Below are 20,245 nucleotides of genomic sequence, written 5' to 3' on the forward strand. Positions count from 1 at the left end.
CTCATCTAATTCTACTAAGACTTTCAAGAGGGATTGATTTGGCAAATACTGGAACATATTTTGACAGTCAATATACATTTGAGATCTTTCACGTGAAGACGTTGCTTCAATCATGAACTCTCAGGGCACAGAGGTCATTTATCACTACTCTCACTGACCGTATTTCTTAATACTCATGACTGATACTAGTTATGTATTAGATATATGAATAAATGAATGACACGGGTAAATCAATCAATCATTCAGTAATCTATTACCAAAGCTGGTAGATCTTCTTTACTTCTAGGCTCACTAATTTTTAGTTGAACGTAATTTTTCAGTATTACTACTGACTTCTAGGGCAGTTCGGGTCTGGCTAAATGGCACACTAAAAGAAACAAACAGTGACCTTGACATACTTAGCAAACTAACTTAACAGTAGCAGCAGAATCTGACTGCTTTGGGACAGAGTCTAGAATGAACTTTGGAAATCAGGAATGCCAATAATGAGAAATGCGGTATCAGGAGCTTGGGGCCAACCAAGAATGCGTTCAGGTCTGTCAATTTCTCCCAGAAATTGATCTTTGAAAAATGAAATATCTGAAAAGATGCCTTACAGTGGCCAACATCTATTATACACCTTACTTATTGCCACAGAGAAGGAGAGACTCAGAGGAAGAAGTCTTTGCCAATAAAGAAATGACAGAGATTGGAGGTGGGGACTGGATCCGTCTTGGAGAGTGAAAAGCACCTCTGGCCTAAGAGGCTTACTTTCAGGACACCAAGGGAAGTATCAGAGCTCCAGCTTACTACACGAGCATCTCATGGAGGCCCTAGAATTTGGTCTAGAGGAGAAATGGCAGGAAGAATGCTTGTCTCGTAGGTCTCTTCGCTCCCATCCATTTTCTCCACCGTGAAATCCTACCCCAATCCACTCACTGCATGCTAACATGCCTCAGCAAACTACAGGAGATATTCTTGGCTTGCACTCCATTCTGGAAATCAAGCAACTTTTTCTTATTGTATTTTGCTTGTCCTTCCATCATAGTACTTAGTGCTGCTTAATATCATCATCATTTTTATGAGACTACTTTCCCCAACACACCGTGTACTGTTGAAAAGAAAAGGGTTATTTTAATAAGCAGCTCCCGTCAAAGGAAACACGATCTGTTGCGAATCTACTAAGTGTCAATCACTACGGTATTCATTAGCACCATCTACCAAATATTTCTAGTTTTCTCCTAATTCTAGGCATGAACCAGAATTCCACTTCCTCATCCCCTTACATGGGTTTAGGTAGTGATGACTAGATCTAGTAGACGAGCAGAGCGTGGAAAGGGTATGTGTCCCTCCCTGAAAACAACATGGAATGAGTGTTGCCAAGACCACCCACCCCTGGCCAGGCTCTCTCTTTCACATCTTGGTGACTGGAAATGTTCACAATACTGACTGTTCAATCTGCTTGTACCTCCACAGTAATTATGACAAGCAGAGAAGCTTTCCTGCTGACCAGTGAAAGACAAACAAAACCTTGTTATTTTAAGTCCAGCATATTTGGAGTTGTTACTGCAGAACATCCTGACTGATCCAAGTGCCATGATAAATGTTTTCACATATACAATCTGATGTTCACAATAACCTAAGAGTTACATATCACAGCTACGGCAGATACAGCAGATATGAGCTTTCATTCATAAATGAATTTTTTTTAAAAATAGCCCAAGGCTAAATAGTTTTATTCATTCCTTCATTCAATAAATATTTGTTGAGCACTGTGCTCTGCCAGGTTCTCTACACCCCCAACTCTTCCAGCTATGTTATGTTTTTAAGTAACCAAAATAGGTAGTGAAGAGAAAAGGTCCCCGTTCTCAGATCTGATATTCTAATAGAGACAAATTTTTGAAAATCACATATAAAAAATAAAAACTCTACGTGGTGATAAGTGATATTCAGAAAATTAAAATCAAGTGAGAGGATCGTGGGTAGCCATCTAATTATGTAAGTCAGAGAAAGTCCCTCTCAGCCTCTCCCTTTATTTTTTTTGAGGGAGGATGCTTGGGTACCCACTGACATGCCCACCCTTGTCTTTTATTCAAGTAACATAGTTTGCTTTCTCAAAGTAATTCTATAAATAACACATTTTTTATCTCGTTCCATATATAAACCACTAGGCAGGGCACCCATCCTTAAGAGGCTTTGAATGAGCACTAAGCCCCAGTCTTTTCGCCCTTTGGGAAAAAGTAAAGCAGAGGCAGTATTCTGCTGTGACTTCAACAAGGACTTTCTACACAGCAGGGCCTTAATCAAGGTTTAGGGAGTTCCATGATATGTGCTATTGTTGTAGAAGGATATTCACTGGTTCCTTCTGATCATAGAGTTAAGGTAAATCATAAGGACAAAGAAACTATCGTGTAGAACATAAGATTTTTAGCCTGTGTGTTTACAGGTCCAAAAGGGTTTTGTGCCCCCCTTAAAATGTTTAGCTCTCAGCATGCTGTGTTTATGCAATCTCTTTTCTCTCTAGGAATTTTAGTTATACCACATAAAAGATAAATGAGATTGGCCATCTGCGGCCATCAGAAACCTATATTACCCTCATCAGAAACCTATATTACGACTCCTTAGCCGAAATATAGTAACTTATAAATATACAACAATCAATGGAAAAAGCGTTTTGGATGTACAAACATGCTTCCCTAACTTCTGCCACTTTCTGCGCTTCTGAAAAGGTCTTGGGAATAAGACCTTTTAAGAGTCTTATTCACTAAGAGTAGCAGTCCATTTTGAGTGAAAAATTCAGTTTATAGGACATTGTTAATAGGATATAAAAGGAGGCAGGAGTTAGGGAAAGGTACAAAAATGACTGAAATTTTGTGCTCAAGGGGCACTTTTCTTATAGATTACATATTGGTCACTTAAAGACATCTGACCAAAACCAAAAAGACTCAGAACCTTTACCACTCGTGGCCAAATTACTATTCACATCTCCATATACATAACTGAAGTATATTGGAATCCCCCACACCAACTGCCCACAAAGACAGCACTGCTCACAGGAAGGCACCACCCACATTCCTAGAGTTCCTACCTGCTGAGCACTGCAAGCCCTGCCATATGGGGGAAACTGAACATCAGCACATGTCAATCCAAAGTTTTGACTGGCTCCGATAAATCCCAATCCCCGACCAAGAGGTACTCTGTTCCCCTCTAAACTTAATCTTTGTCTTTCTTGATGGGGACAAAGTACATTTTCTTATATTCAAAAACATTCCAGCATGACAGAAGGAAAATAATTTGGTAATTTTCTATCCTTAAAACTGATGTCTCTAGGCCCGCTGGGAGTAAAAATAAATTACACAGATAGAACTCCTTTTCGCACCTTTTTCTCCAAAGGGAAGGGTAAAATAATGCAAGAGGAAAAACTAGCTGGCTGGGTTACAGTAGTACCGACGACACCTGGAGCTAAATTTAACAACACACCTAGGGTGCAGAAAAGGGGTAAATCAGAAAATTGAAGTTGCTTCTTCGTGCTCACCTGTGCAAGAGAAGTCATCGACTCGAATGTAGCCTGGGACACAGTCACAGCGATATAACCCAGCCAAGTTCACGCACACAGTATTGGCATGACAGTAATGCATCTTAGCCGCACACTCATCAATATCTGAAAGAGAACAAAAGAAGCAACATCACAGTTAGGTGAAGGAATGAACCCTACTCACTGTAATCATCTGACAAGGAAATTGAAATAGGCAAATGTCCATCAAAGCTAAGAGAAAAAGCAAGATGCAGTAAACACAAAAACTCAAATGCAAATTCAGCTGCATTCAGGTTCTTTAGATCCCATCTTGAGCTGAAAGTATTTGGAGAAAGAGGCAAGGTGAGATGTAACAGTTAAAAAACCAAGATGTGGGGCACCTGAGTGGCTCAGTGGGTGGGGCCTCTGCCTTCAGCTCGGGTCATGATCCTGGGATCAAGCCCCCATTGGGCTCTCTGCTCGGCGGGGAGCCTGCTTCCTCCTCTCTCTGTCTCTGCCTGCCTCTTGGCCTACTTGTGATCTCTGTCAAATTAAAATAATAATAATAATAATAAAAATTTTTAAAAAAGAAACCAAGATGTGGGGCACCTGGGTTGCTCAGAACCTTTGCCTTAGGCTCAGGTCATGATCTCAGGGTCCTGGGATTGAGCCCCACATTGGGCTCTCTGCTCGGCAGGGAGCCTGCTTCCTCCTCTCTCTCTCTGCCTGCCTCTCTGCCTACTTGTGATCTCACTTTGTCAAATAAATAACTAAAATCTTTAAAAAAAAAAAAAAAAAAAGAAAGAAAGAAGCCAAAAAGTATGAAGATTGAATTTGCTGTTATTAGTCTCTCTCCAAGGAGGATGGTGGAGTTAAACATCCAAAACCAAGGAGTTCTGTGTCCAATGAGTTGATACCAATTAATATTTATCAGATGTCCACTGTACATGGTGTAGCTTGTATCAGAGAGATCAAGAAGATCCAGCCCTCTCCTCTCATGTGTCTTACTAAGACATGCTTTAATCCATCTGTTAAAAAATGATGGCACAGCCAATTTCTCCCATATTGTACTATGAATATAGACAACAGCTGTTGTCTAATGCAAACTGACATCTTTTGTCCCTTGACCTGGAGATCCCTCCCATGTGACAGAATAATGGGCTGATTCAACAAAAAGATTTCTTTCTCTCTGAAATGGCAGTCAGAGCATCGCCCGCTTCCTCATCAGCATTCATGGTAAGAACTGAAATAACCCAAAGCCTTAAGCAGAGACTTGAGTCTTTCCTGGAAGTTGTTTTCAAATATGCCTTGAGTGTTCATTTTACTCAAAGTGCTTATGGAGATGGAAAAGAAGGGATGGTGGCGCACAGCATGAGGACCTAACACAAGGAGAGTTCTAGCTCTGGTTCTTCCAGTTACTAGCCTGTGTCTTGCATTTAACCATGCTGAGTCCCTGAATCCCTTTGTCATACAGGTCAGTTCTGAACCTACTGCTTCACATCTTTCAATTCATTATCTAATATAAGCCCCATTCAATTCCATGATCCGAGTACAGCACTTCTGACATTCTGAAGTCTAGAATATTGAGGCTTAGAGAAGTTAAATATCTGGCCACAAAGTCGCCCTGTTCGGATTTGAACTTAGCAATCAGTCTCTTACTTGCCATGCTTTACTTCATGGAAGCACCTTGAAAAAGACAGAGGAGCGTAGTGTTACCATGAAGGTAACCACTCAAGTCCTAAAGCACTTCATGTGCAGCAGCAAGGATAAAAACAGCTATGACGGGGCGCTAGAAATCTTACTTATCGATTTTAAAAGTGAAAGAAGATTGACTTATTTCCTTATGAAACACACTGAAAGAGTATCAGATTCTTTTCAGCACTAAAGATCTGTCAGTCCATAAATAAAAGTTAGTGTGGAATAACTGAGGTCCTAGAAGGACACTCGTAGTTAGCAAGACTTCCTTAAATGTGAGGACAAAATACCAGAAATTACTGAAGTGCTTCAGGCAATAAACGAAGTGTTCTACTTACACAAGATCATGTGCTTCCAAAAATGATCTAAGACAATGCACAATTAAAATAAAAGGACAACGGGACTATAAAAACTATGTAATGAGATTCCATCAAGCTAGGGTATGAAGGGAACTCTCCAACGAATTTAAGATAGAAGAGTAACTGCAGATAAGCATGAGATGCAATTCAGATCTTTCTGGCACCCAGGGCATTAGAATTCTTTAACAAGTCGATCCCTGGCATCGTTGAAGCATTTTGCTTCACCGAACAGTGGATATCACAAAAGTCAAGAGGAAAAGATTTCCAGAAAGGAGTGATGATCACTTTGGTCACCTACTAAAAAGTTGAATAAGATCAAGACATCACTAACCACGAGATTTGGCATGAAGTAGTTCACCGCTGACCTTGACCTAGGAAGTGTAGATTTGGGAAGGTGGTGGAGAAAAGCCTGAGTCAAGTCAATTAAAGATGGGAACAAAGAGGAAGGAGCAGAGAAAGAAAAACAAGGCAAACCTCTTGAGATTTTTTTTCCCCATAAAGAAAAATGGGGTAGTAGTTCTGGGAAGACTCAGTGTCAAGAGAGTCTTGCATCAAGATGGGAGAGATCACAGCACCTTTGTATGCTCTTGGGAAGGATTCGATACAAGTGAGGCAAACTGATGATGTAGAAGACAGAGAGCATTGTGGGAGCAAAGTCTTGTGGGAAGCGGTGCCCAGGTTGAACGAGCCATCTTGACAACAAGAACCAAGCCGAGATCAGGGAAGACGTGGAGCTGGCTGGCAAATTTAATGGAAGACAGAGGAAGTAGCTCTCCTTAGCTTATTTTAATTTTCTCAATGAAAATGAAAAGAGAGGGTAACACCTGATAATTAAGAAAGGGAGGAGGTATCAGATATTTAAGGAATGGGGATAAGGTATTAAATAGTCATTTTGATAAAAGGGGACAATTCTTCAAGCAGATAGTTGAGGGGCTAAAGAGCTGCTGTGATTTATGATTGTGAACGAGTTAGTGAGAGCAGTCAACATGGCCATGTGCTTTTCTCCAATTTCACTCAGGTATTCGGGGGCAGGAGAAGGGTAACTGGAAAGTTTGGTGCAACCAGAGATGAGTTTTTATCCAGATACAAGTCAAAAGAGATATAGGGGAACTGAGGGAATAAGGAAAGAGTTGGTGATAATGAGGTGTCTAGGAATCTCGGCTATCAAGGACAGATGTGAGGACATGAAGAGGGAGGCAAACAGCTGAAAGCAGGACTGGGTACTAGGGATGGGCACTGCACTGCACTTGTCAGATATCACTTCAGAACTAGAGAATTTAATCCCCCAGCTAATGGGACTACTGTCTGCTAATGCCATCAGTTGTTATCCTTCTAGGGAGACTGTCCTTGGCTAATGAGAGATTATACAGTCACCGTCACACTTCATCCTGGGAGTGATCTACAACAAAGACTGATTCTCATTGACCCCAGCTCAAGATAATTCTAAAGGACCATCCGGATTTCAGAGCCCTCAGCGAGATTGAGCTAACTTCTCCCTCTGTCCAATCCTCCATTCTTGCCTTCCCCAGAGGCCTTCATGCCAGGAGCATTCCCTAATAATCTCCCTGCATCCCAGCGTCCAGACCAGAGTTTGCTTCTTTAGGGAACCCAAAGTGCAGCAGGAATTTTAAGGGAGGCAACGTGTGGTTACCATGAGGGTACTAGAATGCAGGAGCTAGAAAGCTAGGAGACAGGGTTGAAAAGTGATGTGCTTGACATTAATATTTTGGAGGTCATTCAGCTCCTGTTGATTCCAAGGTCTTTCATGCAACAATGCGGGGAGTGGAAGAATAGATCCCTCTAAGTGAGAGGCTGGGAATACCAGAAGCAGCCAGGCTTTGGAGGGAGTTGGCTGGCACTGGTGTTGTTCCTCAAATATTACCAGTTTTCCTTCTCCAGGGCACACCATACAAAGGTACTTCCCCATCCTCTTTGAAATTAAGCATAGCTATATGACTAGACATGATGTCTGAGCAAAGCATACCACCCCTAGGTGAAAAGATTAAGAGCCAGCACTTGGCTTACCACATTTTCTTGTTCCTGCTTTGGAAATCATGGAAACACTCAGCCTGGGTCCCTGAGTGAGGAGCCGGCAATCAGACAAGCCTGATGACGACGCTGCATGAGCTAGAAAGAGGCTTCTGTTCATTTAAGCCATCGGGCCTACCCTGACTGGTGACTAGAAAAAGCATCTCCAAGAGATCATTAAGCTTGATCTTAAAAGATGAACAGAAATTCACCAAGGAGAGACCAGAGGTGGGGAAAAGCAAGGGAAACTACAGAGGCTAAACATGTTGTCTCTGCAGAGTTAGGAAGGGAGAGCATCAGCGAGTCGTTTATCCTTCTACTAATTCTCCTTCTAGTAGGCCCTGAAGCAGAGGATGACCAAAATGCCACCACAAACCTCACAGCCTGGCAAGGCATTGAGCAAAACTTTTAAGTTCTACAAGGAATGGAAGACCTTTAACAGGGGGATTGGATGTGATCCAAGAGAGCCAGAGAGGCAGTCTCTGTGGATGTGACGTTTCATCGAAGACCTGAAAGGTGAAGGTGAGAGGAATAACATATCAGACAGAGAAGAATGTTGGAGAAGAATTAGGGGAAGGACCTTTGTCTATTTAAAGTGAAACTGGCAAGGTAAGCTCAGGCCAGATCCTGCTGAGCCTCGTGGGCCACGGGGAAGGAGTCTAGACCTTAGTCAAGTAGGGGCACAAACCAATTTCTGTTTTTAAAATATCACTCAGCTGTAGTGAAGAGAATAGATTGGAGCTGGCCAAGCTGAACGCTAAAAGACCTTGGTATTTGACTCTCCGAGATACAGCCACACTGAATTCTGTCTCATTCTTTAGGGAGGTCCAGACATTCTTTAAGATGAGAAACTAGTCAGGACTTGCCTGAGAGGCAGTTAAATCTTCAGCCCACGGGCCACAGCTGCCAACCGGCTGCTGACTCCAATGAACGTTCCCCTGTCCTGGACCCTTGTCGGCTCCTCCCAGAGAGAAACTCCTGGCTCGTTTCCCTCAGGCCACTGGATAAGTGATGAGAGGCATCTGCCTCATCAAGATTTGAAGGAGTTACTTGGTTTTAACAAGCTTATTTTGACTCAAACAGCTGAACCATCCCTTTGTTTCAGGGGATTCTCAGACTCTGAATAAAAATATTTTCAAAAACAGGATGGGGGGATGGTTAGAAGATTCCAGGGAGAACTTCTCCAACCTCTTCTCTCCACAAGTCACACTGGACGCCATGCCATACATCCCCACTGGACCAGGGAGGTATCTCTGCACTGGTTTCATTTTCACTTCATATCATTGATAATTTCAGGTCTTGCGGATCTCATAATTTTCTGGTACCAGTCCAAAAAGGGCACCAAAATAAAGCAGAAAAATTGATAAATGTGCCAGAAAATTATACTGTTACAACCTTATCTTTGTTGCTTATTCCCCATCATGCAAATACAAGATACAAAAACTACCTAGTTATAAAACTAATGCAGAGGGGAGGGGAAAAAAATTGTCAAGTGTTTAGAGTCCTCTAGCTGGGTCCCTTGAGGAAAGAATAGAGAAGGAAGGAAGGAAGGAAGGAAGGAACTGAGAATTTCCCTGTTTTCTGGATGGGGCTGGGGATGGACCAGCAATCTGGCTAGTCCATTACTAGCGGATGGACTAGCATCCACATTTGCTGAAACAAAGATTGCCTCTTCATCCTCGGGGAAAGGCACAACCCTGCAGACAGTTTCGATAGGACTCAAGAGTGCTTCAAAAGCAAATCTGATTATAGAATGCATCAGAACAGAATTAACGAACATCTTCAGAGTTGAAATATCCTGAGAAAACAATCTTGAGAACTAGTGAGGTGAGATTTTTAAAATGAGCCTAAGACAAATGCTGCTTATTGTTCACAAGGATTTCGACAGGTAATGAATAATTACAACAAAAAGCAAACAAACCCCAGAGAGAACTCCCTAATTAAAGAACTCACTGAGGCTCACAGGAAGAAAAGCATAACGCCCAAAGCACCAGAGATTTTAACCTGAAAGCCATCTGACCTTTGCCCAGATGGTGCCGGTGCTCTGTCTGAAGTTGATTTCTTTATCAAGCAAGGGTCTCTCCTGGTGTGACATTCAGTCTAAATCCAAGAGACAACAAGAGGCTAAGCCTAAGGCTGAACCTCAAGGTGGAGACTAGACACACTCTAGTCCCAGTTCAAGTTAAAGGTTTCAATCAGTCTAAAAAGTTTTTATAAGAACAACAGTTAACCTAATTACTGGAAGGATGAATGGGTTGTTTTGCTTTTTTTTTTTTTTTGCCTTTTTTTTTTTTTTTTAAATGCACCATTAGGCACAGGGTAATACCAAGAAGAGTAAGAGGTTCCATATGTATAACCTCAGAGGGTAAAACTAGGAACAGCTGCCTGGCACCTGGTTAGTACTCATTTCCATGAGTATTTCTCATAGATGTCATTTCTATGTATTAGAAATGTCATGTCTACGTACTAGACACTATGCTAGGTAGCCCCAGGTAGCATCTCATCACTCCATTTATTCTTCTTGAAAGAAATAGGTAGCCCCATGTCCTGATGAGGAAACGCGGCTCGGAGATTTTTAGGTGACTTGCAGAAGGCACAAAGTCATAAGCCTAAGAGACTGTGTTTAAATCCACATGGTCTGACTTCAAAGTTGGCACTGTCCTCACAGTATCATTTCTAGCCTTCGAAAATGATTCAATCCTGTAACTTCATTACATGTGTCTGATGCTGCCAGGAAGCCTGTGGAGCCCCAAAACAGGTAGCAGGATTCTCTTCCTACCTTGAACCCACAGCTTGATACAGTCTCAATGCAGGTTGCAAAAGACTGATTGTCTCCTTTAGGATTAGAAACTAGAGACAAAAGTTCTTGTTTTTTTTTTTTTTCTTTTTAATATTTTTCGAGAAACATTTATAAACCCCACTGCAATATATATCAGCCTGAGTATAATGGGGCTCAAATTACGATTCATTCATATAGATTGCTTGTCACCTTTGAAATATTGGAGCTCATCTTCTGGTGGTCTTTTGAGGTAATAAAAGTACATGATTTATGTCCCTCCCCAGGATGGTAAAGTAGTTTGTTTTCATTTTAAAAAAGGTATACTTATGGACTTTAAAATGAAACTTGATGTGCCATAATGATTCTTCATGTATCAACAGATTCCATCTGCATAAGAGTTCAGAGCAAACACAGAGCCAAATTTGGCATTATCATCATTAAATTAGAGTGCAGGGTCTGGGTAGCTAAGATAGAAACAAATGCAAAGAATTCCCTTGATAAAATGGTGTGATCTACTCAGACTTGTTGCTAAGAATTTCCTAGAAAAAGGCAACATGGAGAAGGTGAGAAGGTTGGGGCTGGGGGGTTGGTAGGAGGTGGTTAGGCCTCCTTCTCATGCACATTTAAAGAAGGAAACAGAATGGGGAAAGCAAACCAAAATTTACTGAGACTGTACTCTTGCAAGCACTGTGGATATCCCATCTCATTATTTCTATAATTTCCATTTCCATGCCATCAAATATTTCCATTATTTCCACTCCATTTCCATTATTTCCATTTCTCATTATTTCCATCCATTTCTGACTAGCATCAGAAACTACATATAGAGTACCTAGAATTTTAACCCAGGTCCCTGGGACTCCAAGAAGCATACTTGTTCTACTCTGACTGCTGGACCAAGAGTACTAGGTTGACAGCAAGAGTTAAGTTATACTTCTGCTTTTTATATTAGCTAACTATAAGCACTGGCAGGCCACATTTTCTTCCCTAGATCTTGATTTTCCCATCTATGATATCAGGGAGTTGGACCAGAGAATATCAAAAGACCATCCACCCACCCGCCCATTCTAAAGTTCCTGACATAATCAAGCTTTCTGTCCACAGATCATGAAAGCCTACTGAAGCACTTTCTCTTGAGCCACCCCCTCTCTTCTCTTATTTTGAGCAACATACAGATGTTCCAGAAACTTTCTCAAGACACAAGTCCTAAAGAATACTATTCAGCTCATCCATGTGTTCTCACTGTTCCTTGATACCTACAGTCAACTGAGTTGCATCTCCCCTGAAACCAAGAGCAGCTAAAATGAGCACACATATAGCCATACAAAGGCATTGATTTGGACAAGTTCTCCAAAGACTAGTCATTTAACCTGCAGGGCAATTCTACCAGACTGGAATTTCCTGCCTTTGCAGAAATCGAGTTTTAAAAACATGGTGGCACTGGCCAATCAGTTGTTAGAATTATCAGTGCTCTCCCTCTGTGTCAGGCTGGATATATTTTAAAGTCTATATGGTCTCTGACTTGAACTTATAAAAATCCAGTCTGGTAGACAAGATATGGATTATTATGCTCTATTTCAGATAAGAGAACAGAAGCCCAGAGAAAATAGAAACAGAATCCAAAGGTAGACCAATAATCATTGAGCTGATAGCAAAATCAAGGTCTTCCAACTCCAAAACAAGTGCTTTATCCAATGTTCCATGCTTTTCTATAATCACGGTTTTCTTCCTGAAAAAATCAAATGCCTATAGAATCTAGAAATATAAATCAAGTGCCTAAAGAAGGTAGAAGATCTATATACAAAATATGTCCCTCCCACAAAGAAAGCCATTTTCTCTTACTTGTCTTAAAACATACATCAATCTTTCATTTTCCTACTTCCAAGAATAAACAAGCAAACAAAAAGGTTCTATCTTTCAGGGAGAAAGCACAGTGCAAGGCCAGTGACTCATGGAAAGTGACAGTGCATCTCAGTGGTGAAAAGATAATCACAAGACTTTTGACTGTGAATAACCAGAGCTCCAGTCAGATAATGCCATGAAGGAGTAGTAACACATCAGTGCATGGCACTTACTATGTGCTAAGCACAGTTTAGAATTGTTTAGTAAATTGTCTAAGGTCACACAGCTAGAAGATGTACCTGAACTGCCAAGATATGAATTCTGGTAGAATGGCTCCAGAGTCTAACCTCTAAACCCTCTACTACTGCCTCTCAGTGATTGGGCTAGATCTCTGATCTTTTTAGAGAAGTTGCATATTGAAGCATTGGGGTTTTTTTTCTTTTTTTTTAATTTAATATCTTTTTAGTGTACCAGAATTCATTGTTTATGCACCATACCCAGTGCTCCATGCAATACGTGCCCTCCATAATACCCACCACCAGGCTCCCCCAACTTCCCACCCCCCACCCCTTCAAAACCCTCAAATTGTTTTTCAGAGTCCATAGTCTCTCATGGTTCATCTCCCCCTCCAATTTCCCTCAACTCCCTTCTCCTCTCCATCTCCCCATGTCCCCCATGTTATTTGTTAGTAAGCATTATTTTTTTTTTCAAATTTCCATCCTTTCTTTTCCCAAACATTTCAAACCAAGCAAAATATATCTATCAGATTCAAACCATGAATGTCTGTGCCTTAAACCATGTTATCACAAGGAGCTTTCATGGAGCAAGGAAGAAAGGAGGAAAAGGAGGAAGGGAAAGAGGAAGACAAGAAGAAGGGAGGAGAACAAGGAGGCACGAAGGAAGGGAAAGAGAGAGAAAAGGAGAAAAAATGGTAAGTCAACCTAGAGAAGGTGCCTAGATAACTTCTACGGACTAAATTGTGCACCCCATCCAAATTCATGCTTTGATACCCTAACCCCCAATATGATAGTATTTGAAAATAGGGCTTCTGGGGGGGGGTAATTACATTTAGATGACACGATGAGAGTGGTGCTTCAAGATGACATTCATGCTTTCATATGAAGAGGTTCTAGATAGTTTTCGCTTGCTCTACCATGTAAGGACACAAGAAGAACACAATAATCTGTAGGCTAGGGGAGCCTTCACTAGAACCCAACCATAGTGATACCCTGATCTCAGACTTCCAGCCTCCAGTATGGTGAGTCAATTCATTTCTGTTGTTGAAGCCAACCAGTCTATAGTGTTTTCTTAGGCAGCTCCAAAGCTAATAAAATGACTCTTTTTCTCTCTTGCCTGGTGAAATGGATTTTTACATCATCATCTAAGGTACATGTCAAACAATGTCTAATCTAATATTTGCAGATTAAAACTCTAAATAACCTTCTGGTCAGCCCATGCACAGTAAAAAAAAAAAAAAAAAAAAAAAAAAGTCTTCCTAGAGTTACATACACCATAATGTAGAAATTAGGTTGTTGGTTTTCTGACATTTAAATGTATTTTCCAAATTTAGCTATGTCATATATTTGAAAAAGTCATGCCAGGATATTTATTTTCCCTGCTGGGTTCAATTTCAGAATCAAATTCTATCATAAAATAGCATATCTCTGTGCCATTGGAAATCAAAGCATATAAATTCTTAGCTGACATTGAAAAAGCATTGTAAGACACCACCCTAAGATTTTTTTTTTTTCCAGCCTGGCATCCTGACTTTTGGGAGTGTCCATAACCTGATGTGGAGTATCTGCAAGGAAAGCAGCACAATGAGTGGAAGCTAATTCGTGCAAGCTGTGCTGCAGCCTTCCTGAGTCCATCTGTATCTGAATTCTACTTCAGCCAATGGTGCCAGCAAAGCCAGTGAGTTCTTCCAAAGAAGTCTAAGGTTTTCTCATGAGGTATGAGTCAGTTGGACTAACAAAGAACATATTGGAAATGTACAAGCTACCATGGTCTCTGGTCTTTCCTACAGTTGAGAAAGAAAATTCAAGAGGTGTTAAGAGATTGCTGGATTCCACTGGAAGTACAGATCCACAGGTCAGTGGAATGTGGTCCTTGTCATCAGGCTTTTAAACAAAGTGAAAAAAAAAAAAACTAGCCAATAAAGAAACTAATCTAGCAGTCACATGAACATGAACCTCATAAGTCCTACTAGAGAAGGAACTGTCTAATTCCAACAAAGGGAACTGGGGAAAAATTCACCTACAAGATACCTAAGTCTTGGGAAGGCAAGATGTCTTCCTAAAATGTTAATGACCTAATCACCAACTGAACGGGGCAACAATGTTTTATTTCCTTCAAGCTTGTCAAGATATAATTGGCACATAACACTGTGCAACTTTAAGGTGTATCACATATAGATATGATACACTAAAATACAGCAGAATGATTACCACCATAGCCTTAGCTTATATTTTCATCACATAACCACCACATTTTTGTGGTCTTAAGTTTTAAGATCTATTCTCTTAGCAACTTTCAAAGCATCTTAACTAGAATCACCACACTGTACATTAATACCAGAAACTTATTCATCTGGTACTGGAACTTTGTACTCTTTGACCATCAAAAGATGAATGGATAAAGAATGTGTTGTATGTATATATATGTACCAAAGAATATAATTTAGCCATGAGAAAAAAGGAAATCCTACCATTTGAGACAACATGGATGGACCTTGAGGGTACCATGCTAAGTGAAATAAATCAGATAGAGAAAGACAAACACTGTATGATACCACTTCTATGTGGAATCTAAAGGAAAAAAAAAAGTCACAGTGACAGAAACTACAACAGTGGTCACCAGAGGCTTGGGGCATGGGAGAAATGAGGAGATGCTGGTCAGCTATTCTTCTGCTTTACAAAGATAAAGGAAAGTCAGCTGAGAGTGAACAAGATGAGGGAGAGCAATGCCACCAGCAAAGCCATCTATAGCTTCTTTATCTCTGGTCTCAACTACCCTTTATAGTAAGCAGAATTTATCGATCACTACTTTGTGCCAAGCATCGTTTTAAGCACTTTGTGTGTATTCATTCCATCTTCACAATTACCATATAGATAGGCACATATTAATATCTCTGTTTTATGGATGCACAAGAGGCTAACTAGCTAGAAGATGACCTTGGCATCCACTCTATTCTTCCTTTCCACAGGCCACCTGAGCTTCCCCCTTCTCAACAGAGTACCTTCCTCGGTTAATTAAACAGCAATTTGCTGTAGTCACAACTGGACAAATTATTTATTCACCACTCTTACCATGCCCTGAAAATAAAATGCACAGGCTTTAGTCTTTTAAAAATAAATGATTTGGTGCCAGAAGTTTACATCTGACTCATGGCAGCACCAAATTAACCAGTGATTAATTATCAGACTGTGAATTGCATAAATAAACAGGGTCCTCAAGACCAATGAGCAGATAGTTAATGAACACAACCTACATTCAATAAAACCAGTACCTGTGTTCCGGCATCTATCTGTACGATGAATGACTATCAGCTGAACATACTCAGGAAGGCAGGCTATGTCTTGTGTGTTTCCTCACGTGGAGAGATTCCTTAGATGAAAATTCCTTGATTTCTTGAACAGAAATCAACATTATTCCCAATTCTTACATGTTTGACTAAATCTATGAACTCCAATATGAAAATCAAAACCATAAAGTATTTCAGCTGATTCTTAAAAATGAAAAAGTCCAGAATCCTATACTATGTGTCTATTGAGAAAATACAAAAATGAATGGTTGGGAAGAGGGGGAAAAAATAAACATCGAATAATGACTTGTAACCCATTTTCCTCTGAAAATACAACCCAAAAACAGAAAGAAAAACAGCATTCAAAAGGCAGGAAATGGAAGACAGGCTGGTTTCCATATAGTTCACTGGTCTTCAACTATTTTTTAATGGAAGAACCCATTAAAGAAAAATGAAACTCACACTGTATAGCCTTTATGAAGCACCAGGCACTACCCTAACACATACTAATTCATTTAATGTTCATCATAACCCTTTGATGTAAGTTTTTGTAGCCATTCATGTGTACAGATGAATAAGTTAAGGTGTGGAGAGACTAAACAGCTTGCCCACAGTCACATAACAAGTAAGGGGCAGAACTAAAACTCAAGTCTGGGTAGACCTGGCTCTAAGTGTAACTAAGTGTAATCACCTGCAAGGGCAGGTGGCACTTAGGCACAAGGGCAGCCCTTGGGGGAGCAAAAAAATCTTAGATATAAAAGTTGTGATTCTCTAACGTATATGAAATACATGAAGAGCTATATGGAGTATCTGTAGTATTAAAATTTCATGGGAGGGTGATAAGGAAAAAAAATGTCTCAAAGACAACTTGGGGGCAAATAATGAAAAGAAGCTTAAGAAACACTGCTCTATACTGACCTGCCTCTACCTGAAATATTATTTAGCTTGGAAGCCCAATATAGAGAATAGAATTAAACACTACATCAAACTAACAAGTTTCTGCACAGCAAAGGAAACCATCAACAAAATGAGAAGGCAATCAGCAGAATGGGAGAAAATATTTGTAAATCATTTATCTGAGATGGGGCTAATATTTAAAATTAATAAAACTCATCAAAACATTGTATTAAAAATTAGCCAGAGGATCTGAATATTTTCCCAAAGACCTACAAATGGTCAACAGGTAAATGAAAGGTGCTCAATATCATTAATCATCAAAGAAATGCAAATCAAAGCCACAGGGAGGTATCCTTGCGCACTTGTGAATGGCTATTATCCAAGGAATGCACACACCCCAAGGTTCATAGCAACATTATTTACAATAGCCAAATAATGGAAACAGCCCATGTATCTATCAGCTAATGAATGGATAAAGAAGATGTGATATATATGTACAGAATGTTACTCAGCCATTAAAAAGAAAGAAATCTTGGGGCGCCTGGGTAGCTCAGTGAGTTAAAGCCTCTGCCTTCAGCTCAGGTCATGATCCCAGCATCCTGGGATGGAGCCCTGCATCAGGTTCTCTGCTCAGCAGGGAGCCTCCTTCCCCGGCTCTCTCTACCTGCCTCTCTGCCTACTTGTGATCTCTGTCTGTCAAATAAATAAATAAAATCTAAAAAAAAAAAAAAAAGGAAGAATGAAATCTTGCCATTTTCAACAACATGGTTGGAGCTACAGAGTATTATGCTAAGTGATATAACTCAGAAAAATACAAGGACTATAGGATCTCATTCAAATGCAGAATTTAAGAAACAAATGAACAGAGAGGAGGGGAAAAAAAGGGAGAGGCAAACCAGGAATCAGACTCCTAACTACAGAGAACAAACTGAGGGTCCCAGAGGAGAAGGGGTGGGGGTAAGTGAAACAGGTGATGAGTGATACACTTGTGATGATGAGTCCTGGGTGTCGTATGAAGTGTTAAATCACTAAATTACTGAAACTAATAGTACACTGTATGTTAACTGGAATTTAAATACAAACTAAGAAAAGCAGTGTTGGAGAGGATGTGGCAAACAGGAAACACTTGTGCACTGTTGGTTGGAATGTAAATGAATGGAACCGCTATGGAAAACAGTGTGGAGGTTCCTCAAAAAACTGAAATTAGAACTACCATATCCCCTAGCAAGCCCACTCTTGGGTCTCTAGCTGAAGAAAGCAAAAACACTAATTCAAGAAGATACATGTATCCTCGTGTTCACTACATTATTATTTATAGTACCCGAGATATGGAAAAAGCCTAAGTATCCATCAATGGATAAATGGATAAAGAAAAATGTTATTCACTCACAGATAACTCTTCCCAGTTCTGACAACATGGGTGGACCTAGTGGGTATTATACTAAATGAAATAAATTAGTCCAGAAAGGACAAACACTGCATGATCTCACAGATACATGGAATCTAGAAAAACTGAACAACAAGAAACCACACCAAACTCATATAGAAAGCAGAATGGCAATTGTCAGAGTGGGAGGGAGGTGGGTTGGTGGGGGGAGTAGTCAAAAACTACAAATGGGGCACCTGGGTGGCTCAGTTGGTTAAGCCTCTGCCTTCAGCTCAGGTCATGGTCTCAGGGTCCTGGGATCGAGTCCCACATCGGGCTCTCCGCTTGGCAAGGAGTCTGCTTTCTCTCTCTCTCTCTGCCTGCCTCTCTGCCTACTTGTGATCTCTCTCTGTCAAATAAATAAATAAAATCTTAAAAAAAAAAAAAATGTCCTGTTATTGGAAAAATCAGTTCCGGAGATGTAATGTGCCTCATGGTTAGTGTATTTTACAACACCATTTTGTGTTTAAAAAAAATTCAGCAGGGCTGCTCTGGTAAAGAAGAGGCATGTCATTAGGATGAAGTGGAAAAAGGTAACAATCCACCTGGTAGTTTATGTGAATAAGGCTGCAATGAAGAGGGCATACAAGTTTCTGGTCAATCCCCTGTTTTCTGTTCCTTTAGATGTATATCCAGGAATAAAAGGATTGAGCCAGCTGGTCATTCTATGCTCAGGTTTTGAGGAACCACCCAACTGTTTGCCATTGTGGCTGGACCTTCAGTGGAGGTTTCCAGGGGCTGAGAAGGGTCCTTATTGTTAGGCAGTTACAGGGATGCTATGGGGTGGTGAAAATGTTTCCGAAATAGATAGTGGTGATGGTGGCACAACACTGTGAATGTACTGAATGCCACGAAACGGTAGGCTTAAGAATGGCTAAAATGGCGAATTTTAGGGTATATGTATTTTACCACAATTTGTCAAACAATGCAATGTATCAAAGATCAATGACTTGTACACTTTAAATTATGAACTGATGGTTTGTGGATTATCTTCTACAGTTGTTCTTAAAAAAAAAAAAATACAAGGGGGACAATCCCAAGCCTGTAATTCTCCTTTCTCAGGAAAGAGGAAACACATACGTCCCTGAGTAGCTGAAACTCAAGGAGCTAGAAAGAAAAAAAATGTGTGAAATCTTAGTTCAAATCCCAGCTTGCTACCAATTACTGTTACTCTGGGCAAGTGCCCTGATGTTTCTGACCTTGGGTTTCCACATCTCAGAAATACAGTGTTTTATATGAGATGCAGTGAGATGGTTTCATTATGCACATTTGTACTTTGCACGGCATTTCAGACCTCAAGAAATGTCCTTAGCTGCTACTTCTCTTTTGGTGAAAAGGTAGCCTTTCTCAACAAGCTACCCGGCCTGGGTCTCCTCTGTGGCCAGCCCTGGGGATCCCAGTAATAATGAGTCATCTCCTCAAGTTACTCTCCTCTGCCTGTCAATGACTCATGCACTGAGGCAGCCAAGGCCCCTTGACTAGATCCTTCCCAAGACACAAAGGGCAAGTCATTTTCCTCTGAGTCCTGCAGCTCCCCCCTGGCCTCAGTAAGATTTCCACCTCCTGCCCAGACAAACTCCCTTTTCCCTTCCCCGGCCTGAGTGCAGAAACAATTCCTCAGACCAATGATGGTGGGATGTTTTGGAAGGTCTTTGTGGATGACCAGGGCGGGGGGGGGGGGGGGGGGGGGGGGGGGGGGTCGGGGGGGGTGGGGGGGGGGGGGGGGGGGGGGGGGGGGGCACAGTTGCAGTTCTGCAAGGTCTTAGTCCATTAAGTTGTGAAAAATGAAAATGCCTGCACATAAACACTCAAAATATATGCTAAGTGGAAAGCTCTTTTGGAAGTGGCCAAAGAAGATTCTTGACTACATTAAAGGCTGATAAAGATGGACTGGTCTTCCTAACCTAGATAAACAATCTTAGAGAAGTAAATTTAAATACCCGTGATATAATAATTAAAATAATGATAATAATAACATTTCTTAGATTTAAAAAAGTGCTGATATCCATCCTTTTAGATAGGTACTGAAGTCTAACGTAGAAACACGCCTGAGAGCTACAAATACATCTTAGAATTTTAAAATACACCTCCCTCCATAGAACAGAGAAAGAGGGAGAGAGAAGGGAAGTAGAAATGGAATTGGAGAATAGAGAATATCAAGTGCTTATCTACAAAAATGTACCAGGTAAGAAAGCTGGAGAAA

The 20,245-nt window shown here is 40.7% G+C and overlaps 1 protein-coding gene across 2 annotated transcripts in view; it reads right to left on the reverse strand.

Moving 5' to 3' along the window:
• NELL1 (neural EGFL like 1) overlaps positions 1-20,245 on the reverse strand; it is an 833,778-nt gene that overhangs the window by 432,182 nt on the left and 381,351 nt on the right. For both annotated transcript variants that reach the window (XM_059407011.1, XM_059407002.1), the window contains exon 13: positions 3,515-3,640. In XM_059407011.1, coding sequence (XP_059262994.1) covers positions 3,515-3,640 — 126 coding nt within the window. The remainder of the gene's footprint in view (positions 1-3,514; positions 3,641-20,245) is intronic.

Source organism: Mustela nigripes, chromosome 1 (assembly GCF_022355385.1).
Source record: "Mustela nigripes isolate SB6536 chromosome 1, MUSNIG.SB6536, whole genome shotgun sequence".
NCBI lineage: Eukaryota > Metazoa > Chordata > Mammalia > Carnivora > Mustelidae > Mustela > Mustela nigripes.